Source organism: Moschus berezovskii, chromosome 7 (assembly GCF_049115385.1).
Source record: "Moschus berezovskii isolate FMDL1 chromosome 7, NW_MosBer_1.0, whole genome shotgun sequence".
In the NCBI taxonomy this organism is placed as follows: Eukaryota; Metazoa; Chordata; class Mammalia; order Artiodactyla; family Moschidae; genus Moschus; species Moschus berezovskii.
In genome coordinates this window covers 51,265,127-51,278,064 of record NC_142466.1, presented here as the reverse complement: position 1 = coordinate 51,278,064, position 12,938 = coordinate 51,265,127, and the positions used below count along the sequence as shown (strand labels likewise).

The following is a 12,938-nucleotide window of genomic DNA, read 5'->3' as shown; positions in this document are numbered from 1 at the left end:
CCTCAGACTGATGAACTTCTAAGGAATTCATTATTCAAAATGTATGCATCTATGTATATGCAAGGATGGAGACAGATGTATACATAGATATAAATAATATATATAATATTATTAATAGATATGTAATATAGAATCTATATATTATATATGTTATAACGTTATATATTATATACATATAAAATTTGTTACAGAAATTAATTTTGTAACCTTTCAAATTTAAAGGTATACTTCACTGAAAGTATCTGAGGATACAACTCAGAAAAAGCTTTGGATCATTTTTGTAGGGTCAGTTCCAGGAATTTCTCACTCTGTACCAGCTTAGTGCTATCAGACCTTATCCATGCCCTGAACTGTGATCCAGCTATGTGTTATTTACATCATTCAGAGCTAGTTTTTCTACATACATACAACAAATTTTAAAAGCTTTATTCTTGTTTTTATATGACAGTGCCCTAACCTTATAATTCAGGAAGTTTGGGGAGGGACATTCTTTCACCATTTACTTGGTGTAAATCATTCCCAGTCCTGAACAATGGCTATTGGGCAAGGTGTAATTATACTCTGTGCTTGTGGCTACATCCATATATATGCCATCCACTAATGTCTCTAATTATTATTTATCACCCGCTGTGTACTTTACACTTTGTAGTTGTTGAGTGTTTTATAGTCAGTTGTTAGATACTAAGAGTAACTATGGAGATATCCCACGTTCAAGGGCAAAGGAGAAGCCCCACCAAGATGGTGAAATGAAGTTGCTCAGTCGTGTCCGACTCTTTGTGACCCATGGGCTGTAGCTACCATGCTCCTCCATCCATGGGAGACAGTAGGAGGGGCAAAATTGCATTTAGAATCAAACTCCATTCTCAGCAGAGACGCTCAGAGGGCTCAAACATACCTTGAGCCTACCTAGACCCAGAGACCCCTCAGAGCCTGAGACAGAGCTGTGTCTGGGCATCTCCTGAGGAGGTGCGGGTCAGCAGTGGACTGCCCTGAGGGCACAGGCTCTGGGTGCAGCAGACCTGGGTGTGGCATAAGCCCTCTTGGAGGAGGTCACCATTAACCCACCATAGAGCCGCCTGACTTACACAGGACTGGGGAAACAGACTCTGCGAGGGCACAAACAGAACCTTGTGTGCATTAGACCCAGGAGAAAGGAGCAGTGACCCCACAAGAGACTGACCCAGGCTTGTCCGTGAGTGTCCAGGAGTCTCCGGCGGAGGTGTGGGTCAGCGGTGGCCTGCTGCAGGGTTGGGGAGAACCCAACCCAGTTATTTCTGGAGAAATAACTCCAGAAAGAATGAAGAGATGGAGCCAAAGCAAAAACAACACCCAGTTGTGGATGTGACTGATGATGGAGGTAAAGTCTGATGCTGTAAAGAGCAATATTGCATAGGAACCTGGAATGTCAGGTCCATGAATCAAGGCAAATTGCAAGTTGTCAAACAGGAGATGGCAAGAGTGAACATCGACATTTTAGGAATCCATGAACTAAAATGAACTGGAATGGGTGAATTTAACTCAGATGACCATTATATCTACTACTGTGGGCAAGAATCCTTTAGAAGAAATGGAGTAGCCGTCATAGTCAACAAGAGTCCAAAATGCAGTTCTTGGATGCAACCTCAAAAACAACAGAATGGTCTCTGTTGATTTCCAAGGCAAATCATTCAATATCAGAGTAATCCAAGTCTATGCCCCAACCAGTAATGCTGAAGAAGCTGAAATTGAATGGTTAGAAGGCAATGGCAAGCCACTCCAGTACTGTTGCCTAGAAAATCCCATGGACAGAGAAGCCTGGTGGGCTACAGTCCATGGGGTCGCTACTAGTCAGACCAGACTGAGCGACTTCACTTTACTTTTCACTTTCACACATTGGAGAAAGAAATGGCAACCCACTCCAGTGTTCTTTCCTGGAGAATCCCAGGGATGGCGGAGCCTGGTGGGCTGCCGTCTATGGGGTTGCACAGAGTCGGACACGACTGTAGCAACTTAGCATGAAGACCTACAAGACCTTCTAGAACTAACACCCAAAAAAGATGTCCTTTTCATTATAGGGGACTGGAATGAAAAAGTAGGAAGTCAAGAAACACCTGGAATAATGGACAAATTTGGCCTTGGAGTACAGAATGAAGCAGGGCAAAGGCTAACAGAGTTTTGCCAAGAGAACGCATTGGTCATAACAAACACCTTTTTCCAACAACACAAGAGAAGACTCTCCACATGGACATCACCAGATGGTCAATACCGAAATCAAACTGATTATATTCTTTGCAACCAAAGATGGTTGCTGCTCTATACAGTCAGCAAAAACAAGAGTGGGAGCTGACTGTGGCTCAGATCATGAACTCCTTATTGCCAAATTCAGACTTAAATTGAAGAAAGTAGGGAAAACCACTAGGTCATTCAGGTACGACCTAAATCAAGTCCCTTATGACTATACAGTGGAAGTAGCAAATAGATTCAAGGGATTAGATCTGACAGAGTGCCTGAAGAACTATAGATGGAGGTTCATGACATTGTACAGGAGGCAGGGATCAAGACCATCCCCAAGAAAAAGAAATGCAAAAAGAAAAAATGGTTGTCTGAGGAAGCCTTAACAAACAGCTATGAAAAGAAGAGAAGCTAAAGGCAAAGGAGAAAAGGAAAAATATACCCATTTAAATGCAGAGTTCCAAAGAATAGCAAGCTGCTACTGCTAAGTCGCTTCAGTTGTGTCCAATTCTGTGCGACCCCATAGACGGCATCCCACCAGGCTCCCCCGTCCCTGGGATCCTCCAGGCAGGAATACTGGAGTGGGTTGCCATTTCCTTCTCCAACGCGTGAAAGTGAAGTCGCTCAGTCATGTCCGACTCCTAGCGACCCCATGGACTGCAGCCTACCAGGCTCCTCTGTCCATGGGAGTTGCCAGGCAAGAATACTGGAATGGGTTGCCATTGCCTTCTCCAAGAATAGCAAAGAGAGATAAGAAAGCCTTCCTTGGTGATCAATGCAAAGAAATGGAGGAAAACAATAGAATTGGAAAGACTAGAGATCTCTTCAAGAAATTAGAGATACCAAGGGAACTTTTCATGCAAAGATGGGAACAATAAAGGACAGAAATTGTAGGGACCTATGAGGAATGCTGGGCTGGAAGAAGCACAAGCTGGAATCAAGATTGCTGGGAGAAATATCAATAACCTCAGATATGCAGATGACACTACCCTTATGGCAGAAAGTGAAGAGGAACTAAGAAGCCTCTTGATGAAAGTGAAAGAGGAGAGTGAAAAGGTTGGCTTGAAGCTCAACATTCATAAAACAAAGATCAAGGCATCTGGTCCCATCACTTCATGGCAAATAGATGGAAAAACAGTAGAAACAGTGTCAGACTTTATTTTGGGGGGCTTCAAAATCACTGCAGATGCTGATTGCAGCCATGAAATTAAAAGACGCTTACTCCTTGGAAGGAAAGTTATGACCAACCTTGATAGTATATTAAAAAGCAGAGACATTACTTTGCCAACCAAGGTCCGTCTAGTCAAGGCAATGGTTTTTCCCGTGGTCATATATGGATGCGAGAGTTGGACTGTGAAGAAAGCTGATCACCGAAGAATTGATGCTTTTGAACTGTGGTGTTGGAGAAGACTCTTGAGAGCCCCTTGTACCGCAAGGAGATCCAACCAGTCCATTCTAAGGGAGATCAATCCTGGGTGTTCATTGGAAGGACTTATGCTAAAGCTGAAACTGCAATACTTTGGCCACCTCATGCGACAAGTTGACTCACTGGAAAAGACTCTGATGCTAGGAAAGGTTGGGGGCGGGAGGAGAAGGGGACGACGGAGAATGAGATGGCTGGATGGCATCACCGACTCTGTGGACATGAGTTTGAGTGAACTCCGGGAGTTGGTGATGGACAGGGAGGCCTGGCGTGCTGTGATTCATGGGGTCGTGGAGAGTTGGACACAACTGAGTGACTGAACTGAACTGAACTAAACTGACCTGAACGTCTAGTCAAGGCTATGGTTTTTCCAGTGGTCATGTATGGATGTGAGAGTTGGACTGTGAAGAAAGCTGATCGCCAAAGAATTGATGCTTTTGAACTGTGGTGCTGGAGAAGACTCTTGAGAGTCCCTTAGACTGCAAGGACATGACTGAGTGACTGAACTGAACTGAACAGAAGCCGAAGATAGTAAGAAGAGGTGGCAAGAATACACAGAAGAACTGCACAAAAAAGATCTTCACGACCCAGATAATCACAAAGGTGTGATGACTCACCTAGAGCCAGACATCCTGGAATGCAAAGTCAAGTTGGCTTTAGGAAGCATCACTACCAAAAAAGCTAGTGGAGGTGATGGAATTCCAGTTGAACTATTTTAAATCCTTAAAGATGATTCTGTGAAAGTGGTGCACTCAATATGCCAGCAAATTTGGAAAACTCTGTAGTGGCCACAGGACTGGAAAAAGTCAGTTTTCATTCCCGTGCGAAAGAATGCTCAAACTGCCGCACAATTGCACTCATCTCATATTCTAGCAAAGTAATGCTCAAAATTCTCCAAGTCAGGCTTCAAGCGTACATGAACCATGAACTTCCAGATGTTCAAGCTGGATTTAGAAAAGGCAGAGGAACCAGAGATCAAGTTGCCAACATCCATTGGATCATGAAAAAAGCAAGAGAGTTCCAGAAAAACATCTACTTCTGCCAAAGCCTTTGTGTGGATCACAACAAACTGTGGAAAATTCTGAAAGAGATGGGAATACCAGACCACTGGTCCTGCCTCCTGAGGAATCTGTATGCAGGTCAGGAAGCAACAGTTAGAACCGGACATGGAACAACATACTTGTTCCAAATTGGGAAAGGTATACGTCAAGGTTGTATATTGTCACCCTGCTTATTTAACTTATATCCAGAGTACATCATGTGAAATGCTGGACTGGATGAAGCACAAGCTGGAATCATGGAATCAAGATTGCCAGGAGAAATATCAAAAACCTCAGATATGCAGAGATATCACCCTTATGGCAGAAAGTGAGGAAGAACTAAAGAGCCTCTTGATGAAAGTGAAGGAGGAGAGTGAAAAAGTTGGCTTAAAGCTCAACATTCAGAAAACTAAGATCACGGCATCCAGTCCCATCACTTCATGGCAAATAGATGGGGAAACTTTGGAAACAGTGATAGACTTAATCTTTTTGGGCTCCAAAATCACTGCAGATGACGATTGCAGCCATGAAATTAAAAGACTCTTGCTCCTTGGAAGAAAAGTTATGACCAACCTAGACAGCATATTGAAAAGCAGAGACATTACTTTGCCAAGAAAGGTCCATCTAGTCAAAGCTATTGTTTTTCCAGTAGTCACACATGAATGTGAGAATTGGACTATGAAGAAAACTGAGTGCCGAAGAATTGATGCTTTTGAACTGTGGTGTTGGAGAAGATTCTTGAGGGTCTTTTGGACAGCAAGGGGATCCAACCAGTCCATCCTAAGGGAAATCAGTCCTGAATATTCACTAGAAGGACTGATGTTGAAGCTGAAACTCCAATACTTTGGTCACCTGATGCAAAGAACTAACTCACTGGAGAAGACCCTGATGCTGGGAAAGATTGAAGTCAGGAAAAGAAGAGGATGACAGAGGATGAGATTTTTGCATGGCATCACCGACTCAATGGACCTGAATTTGGGTAAACTCTGGGAGTTGGTGATGGACAGGGAGGCCTGGCATGCTATAGTCCATGGGGTCACAAAGAGTTGGACAAGACTGAGCGACTGAACTGAACTGAGCTGAACTGAAAAGTAACTATATGTAAACTCGGAGTAAATTATATGTTTGCTTTTCTTTATTCCAGTCCTTTCACTGTTGTTTAAAACATGTCAGATTCAGGAAAATCCTAAACCTCTTTAAATACTTATGGACAAGGTTGGTTTTTTATTTCATCGGTTATAAAAATCCTTCCAACCATTTTGGCTGCTGGCCATACAGGCATAGAGTTAAAGAATTTTCCTTTTGGTATGAAAGCCAGAGAGAAGCCTTCTGGGGCTGTTCAGTTTCCTAGCACAGCTGCTGATGTAGATGACAGTACTCATAGTTCCGCTTGGAAAGTCTTAGGCATCTTTGCCAGTTAGAGCTGGAAAGGTGCCCAGGAGATCATATAGCCCAGCCCCTTCATTTTCCATGTAATGAAACGAAGACCCAGCTTGGTTAACTGATGTACTTGAATACAGAACAGCTGGCAAATGGCAAAGCCCAGAACCAAGTCGCTCAGTTCAGACTCTTTCTTTCCTCTTCTAGCTATGCCTCTTGTTAAGAAAAACAGGGTAACCCAATGGTTAAAATACTTGAAGTAGGAGTATAGAAACCTAATGTCATGAAATGTTAAAAAATGTTAAAAATGCTTGAAATGCATTGTTTTTTTCCCCTCATCAGTCCTGTTCCTACTGACTTCTTTTTTTTTCTTCAAAATGTGGTCCCAAAGTTTCCTTTTCCTGGAACAGGAAGCATTCCTAAGTATTCCAAGGCTGAATTAGTAACTCTCCTCTTTGCTCACAAAGCACTGTGCACATTCCTGCACAATATGCATATCATATTGTATTATAATTATTCAGTTATCCATCTGGCCTCCTCCCTCCCATCTACTGGACTTCCAGGAGCAGCAACGGTATCTTCTTGGACTTCACTCCCTAGCACATGACAGAGTCTAGCATTGTGTATGCCCTTAGTGTTTTATGAATTAATGAATCAACCAACCACTCTCTCATAGGCTTGCACATCAGTGAATCTTAGGCTTTCTGGGACATAAAAATCACCTGAAGTTCCTGATTAAAAATTTATTTTTCCAGGCCACACCACGAGACATGCTAATTCAAGACTGGGGTGGGGTCTAAGAATCTGCATTGTATATTAAGCAGCTGATGATTTGGTGCAAATGGTCCATGCTGAGAACTGTGCTTAGTTGCTCATTCGTGTCCAACTCTCTGCGACCCTGTGGACTGTGGCCAGCCAGGCTCTTCTGTCCATGGGGATTCTCCAGGCAAGAATACTGGAGTGGGGTTGCCATGCCTTCCTCCAGGGGATCTTCCCAACCCAGGGATCGAACCATGTAGGTCACATTTAACAAGCTCTGCTCAATCATTAATTCTGCTCATACTTAGTCCCAACTGTATATAACACAACAGTGTGTCAATCTGAATAAAAACATGCAGCTTTGCTAGCCACTAGATTTCACTGTTCTGACCCCAGAGCAGGGGTATTGATTGATATTTGTGGAAATAAAGAAGATAATATTTATAAAGCAGTTCAAGTTATTAGAAGAAAGGTATCATAGCTCATCAAGGAAATATGATATAAATCTAACATCCTAAAAATTATCTTAGACATATTGAATTTGATCTGAGTCTCAAATGCAGAGGAAATAAAACCCCCACATAATACCTGGATGGACACCATACCTGTATGAGCTCTTTCCTTGGTTGGGTTCTCTTATTTTTTGTTCCATATTAGTAAACATAATAGCTAATGTTTACATAATTAAAAAAAAATCCCCAGTAGTGCATCTGTGCCTTCATGACACTTTATATGTACACACTCTTTTTTTTAAATGATGACCTTAAGCAACTTTACCAGAGAAAAAACTGAATTGGGGTAGTTATTAAACTCCTTTTATATAACTGCCGGTGGCTCAGAGGTTAAAGCGTCTGCCTCCAATGCGAGAGATCCGGGTTCAATCCCTGGGTCGGGAAGATCCCCTGGAGAAGGAAATGGTAACCCACTCCAGTATTCTTGCCTGGAGAATCCCATGGACGGAGAAGCCTGGTAGGCTGCAGTCCACGGGGTCGCAAAGAGTCGGACACGACTGAGCGACTGAACGGAACGGAACGGATATAACTGCCAAAAAGATTTCTGCACATCCTGGGTTATTTATTTATACACATGTTGTTGAATATTTGTATTCAGTTCCTCATGTTACTTTTTACTTGTAGCTTAATTCTTTATGCACATATAGTTCTATACAAATATTTATTTTTGTATGAGAAGACAACCTTCAGAATGGGAGACAATAATAGCAAATGAAGCAACTGATAAAGGATTAATCTCCAAATTATACAAGCAGCTCCTGCAGCTTAATTCCAGAAAACTAAGTGACCCAATCAAAAAATGGGCCAAAGAACTAAACAGACATTTCTCCAAAGAAGACATAAAGATGGCTAATAAACACATGAAAAAATGCTCAACATCCCTCATCATCAGAGAAATGCAAATCAAAACCACAATGAGATACCATTTCACACCAGTCAGAATGGCTGCTATCCAAAAGTCTACATGCAATAAGTGCTGGAGAGGGTGTGGAGAGAAGGGAACCCTCTTACACTGTTGGTGGGAATGCAAACTAGTACAACCACTATGGAGAACAGTGTGGAGATTCCTCAGAAAACTGGAAATAGAACTGCCATATGATCCAGCGATCGCACTCCTGGGCATACACACCGAGGAAACCAGAATTGAAAGAGACACATGTACTCCAATGTTCATTGCAGCACTGTTTATAATAGCCAGGACACGGAAGCAACCTAGATGTCCATCTGCAGATGAATGGATAAGAAAGCTTTGGTACATATACACAATGGAGTATTTCTCAGCCATCAAAAAGAATGCATTTGAATCAGTTCTAATGAGGTGGATGAAATTGGAGCCAATTATACAGAGTGAAGTAAGCCAGAAAGAAGAACATCAATACCGTATATTAACGCATATATATGGAATTTAGAAAAATGGTAACCTGAACCCTGTATAAGAGACTGCAAAAGAGACATAGGTATATAGAACAGTCTTTGGGACTCTGTGGGAGAGGGTGAAGGTGGAATGATTGGAGAGAATGGAATTGTAGCATGTATATTATCATAAGTGACCAGTCCAGGTTCGACGCATAAATTTTCCTCTGTTCATTTCTTTGCATTTGTGCTTTTTTAATAAAATTCTTTTTAAAAATAAATAAATAAATAAATCCAGCTGGGAAAAAAAAAATTTAAATGGTAAAATAATATTTCATGTATTTTATCCTGTTATGTAGTCAGTGTTCACCCTAATGTTCTCCCCAATAATGTTGGTTATTTTCAATTATTTGCTATCATATACAGAGTTCTTATGCTCATTTTTGTTCAAATTATATTTTTGTATGAATTCCAGGGAATATGTTCCTCAGGTGAGATTGGTTAGATGAAAGAGTAACAAGTTTTAGAACTCTTGTCACCTATTACAGTATTATCTTCCAGAGACAGTATAGAACCCATATAGAAACCACAGGGGTTTTCCCATAGCTTGACCAACATATAATATTATTATCCCAGCTTATTTTTGCTAGTTTAAATGTGAATAGGGCCTCTCCAGAACTATTTTATTTGGAAGTTCTTTAAGTGAACATGAAGCAATTCCTTTCTGTGTGGGAAAATTCACTGTTATAATTTTAAGGACAAACAGTTCATCTCCTTATTTGACAGTTTTGAAAAGACAGGTTTAATTGCTTTTTGTAGAGACAGGAAATAGGATTGGGGCAGGCTTAATGTGTCAGGGAACAAGATCAGTTGTATAGCTCTGATGTGGAGGATTGCAACAGGAACACCAGCTGTTTATGTAGGGTTGGGGCCACCTCATGCGACGGACGAGTTGACTCACTGGAAAAGACTGTGATGCTGGGAGGGATTGGAGGCGGGAGGAGAAGGGGACGACAGAGAATGAGATGGCTGGATGGCATCACTGACTCGATGGACATGAGTTTGAGTGAATTCTGGGAGTTGGTGATGGACAGGGAGGCCTGGCGTGCTGTGATTCATGGGGTTGCAAAGAGTGAGACACGACTGAGCGACTGAACTGAACTGAACTGAATTGGGGAGCAAGAACATTGTGATGGCATGATGAAAAAATTATTGGGCCTTTGTTGGACAACCAGTTTTACTTCAAAATGAAAGCAAGAACCTGTCCCTCCCACCATTGTATAATTCTCTCACAATGCCACTTTCTTTCATGAAAGTTTTCAGATATTCAGGTAAACCTCTCTGGTCTATGACAGGAAGGACTTTAGAACAGCCAGAAAACTAAAACTCATTATTTGAGAAGCCTTGTGGGGGAGGACCTGGAAGCAGAAGTCACAGGGTCAGTTTGTCAGTCTTATGTGTGAAAAGTCAACTCGGTCACAGAAAAGGACCTTTGCTTAGTTCTCTCCACCCTTCGTGACTGTGGTCACCTTCTGAAATAAGCAAATAAGTGATTGCTCTACTGGTTTGGGTTCCTGTGTGAAAAAGAAGATGCAGTGTTGCTTATGAAAGATGGGCCTTTTGCTTTGGATAGTAGTCTAGCCTCTTGATTTTTTTTTTAGAAATTGGTGACTGTTGAATTTGTAGTGAAAATCAGCCTGTTGAGCACTGTAGATCAAAATCTGAAAGTTTTCTTCCATTCTTGGTTATCATGCTAAATCCTTGGCTTCACTCTTGTCTCTGTAGAACACACTCTCTCTCTCACACACACACACATACACTTGTATCTGTTATCCTTCATCTTTATTTAGAAATTATTCAGATGCCACACAATTCACACATTTAACATGTATGAGTCGCTTGTTTTCAGTATATTCACAGAGTTGAGCATCCATCACCACAGTTAATGTTAGAACATTTCCATCACCCCTGAAAGAAACCCCATTCCCAACAGCAGTCACTCCCCATTTGTCTTCAGTCCTTCCAGCCCTAGGCACTCATCTACTTTCTGTCTCTATAGATCCGCTTATGCTGGACATTTCATATAAGAAGTTATACTATATGTGGTCTTTGGTTTAGCTTCTTTGACTAAATGTAACGTTTTCAAGGTTCATCCGTATTGTGGTATATATCAATACTTTATTTTGTTGCTGAATAATATTCCATGTATGATATACCACATTTTGTCTTTTCATTCATCATTCAGGATTCCGGGAAGGAGAGAGAATTTTCTTGGATTGGGTTACATGTCCATCCCTTTGATTTGTAGTTGTACCTGTACAACACGAGGGTATCAGCCCTGAAAGGAAATTGAGGCACTCTTGGGTTGGGAAAATGGATGCCACAGGTGGGATCAGGACACGTTTCCTCCCTCTCTAGATGCACCACATAGGACCCAAGCAAATCATGTCAGAAACCTCATCATGGAGGAAAATTAATAATTATGTCCTAGCACACTTTATAATTCCCTGGTGGCTCAGACAGTAAAGTGTCTGACTACAATGCGGGAGACCTGGGTTCAATCCCTGGGTCAGGAAGATCATCTGGAGAAGGAAATGGCAACCCACTCCAGTACTCTTGCCTGGAAAATCCCATGGATGGAAGAGCCTGGTAGGCTACAGTCCATGGGGTCGCAAAGAGTCGGACACGACTTCACCTTACCTTATACTTTATAATGGAGAAAAGATTCTTTATAATATTTAAATATTTTAAGTTATAATTTTTAAAGTGTGTATATCTCTATGTTGGATGTATAGCATATTTCAAATATAGGGTTTCATTTGGTCCTCAGTAATATTAGTTTCTAGTTATTTTCTATAGTGGCCTCATTGTTGTTTAAATACACTTTTGTGAACTAGCCTTAGAATCCAGCCACCAAAGACTGACAATGAGAAAATGTGTTCCAAGTTGCGTTGCAAATGACTGATGAATGAACGCTTTGACTTTTCCCACACAAAAGTCAAGTTGCTCAGAACTTCCCTAGTGATTAAGAATCTGTCTTGCAATGAAGGGAACACAGGTTTGATTTCTGATCCAGGAACTAAGATCCCAGACTGCCCAGGGGGGCAACTAAGCTGCAAAGAGAAATACCACATACAAAACGAAGATGCCTCATGCTGCAGCTAAGACCTGACACAGACAAACACATGTTCTTAAAAGGAAGGAAATTATTTCTTTAATCTGATGATAATAAAAGAAAGCCAACCTGCTCATTGTCTGGGATATTGCTGGTCAGTGCCACCCGCCAGCAGGTGTGGATGGTGGAGCGGGACTCTCCTGTGCTCCTTCTGGCTGCAGGAATGTTGTCTGAGGGCTCAGCAGGGTCACTTCCACCGACTTGAAGGATCACTCACTTGGAGTGGTTTGGAATAAATACAGCCCTTTCAATTCCAGGTAGCACCTAAGGTGCCTGTGGGGAGTTAGAGGTGTCCATAAAGCAGTTCTCTGGCATTTTCCATGACAGCAAGCAGCGACCGGAAGTGCTCCACTGCTGAGAGGAGAGTGACTGAGACTGTGCCTCCGAATGGCCTGGGAAGAAGGAGCCAAGCGCCCTGGGTCTTCTGTTTGGGCTCCCAACTTTTTTTCCTCCTTGTGCTGTCATCCTTCAGTGCGTGCCTGCATGCTGAGTCGCTTCAGCCGTGTCCCACTCTTGGTGGCTCTGGGCTGTAGCCCGCCAGGCTCCTCTGTCCATGGGATTCTCCAGGCAAGAATACTGGAGTGGGTTGCCATGTCCTCCTCCAGGGGATCTTCCTGACCTAGGGATCCAACTGGAGTCTCTTACATCTCCCACATTGGCAGGCGGGTTCTGTACCACTAGCGTACCTGAAAAGCCATCATCCTTCCAGTATTGGGCAAGTGACCTGTCTGCAGGCCTCCTGGCTTCTGTGAACTTCTCAAGGGAGTATATGATCACCCTAAGGCTCTAGTGTCCACCCAGAGGCCACTGAGGACATTTTAGTGAGTTCTGCCAGTCACCCAGCTAAGGAATCAGTTTTCTAACGTGATATCAGAGATTGTATCTATAATTGCAGTGATGCTTTAAATTAACCACTTAATTTAGATTTTTCTGTTTTAACCCAAGGTATTCTTCTGCGGAAATAAGGAAACAATTTACCCTCCCACCAAACCTTGGCCAGTACCATCGACAAAGCATAAGTACCTCTGGCTTCCCCTCTCTTCAGCTAGTAAGTATGAGTTAGAGGTTTGCTTAGAGACTGATCA

The 12,938-nt window shown here is 42.2% G+C and overlaps 1 protein-coding gene across 2 annotated transcripts in view; it reads left to right on the top strand.

Annotated features, from left to right (window-relative positions):
• The window catches only part of DOCK8 (dedicator of cytokinesis 8), a 245,115-nt gene that overhangs the window by 47,730 nt on the left and 184,447 nt on the right, over nucleotides 1-12,938 (top strand). Inside the window, exon 2 of one of the 2 annotated variants that reach the window (XM_055428339.2) lies at nucleotides 12,799-12,901. The exons of the other annotated variant lie outside the window; for it this stretch is intronic. Coding sequence (XP_055284314.2) covers nucleotides 12,799-12,901 — 103 coding nt within the window. The remainder of the gene's footprint in view (nucleotides 1-12,798; nucleotides 12,902-12,938) is intronic. 2 annotated transcript variants of the gene reach the window in all.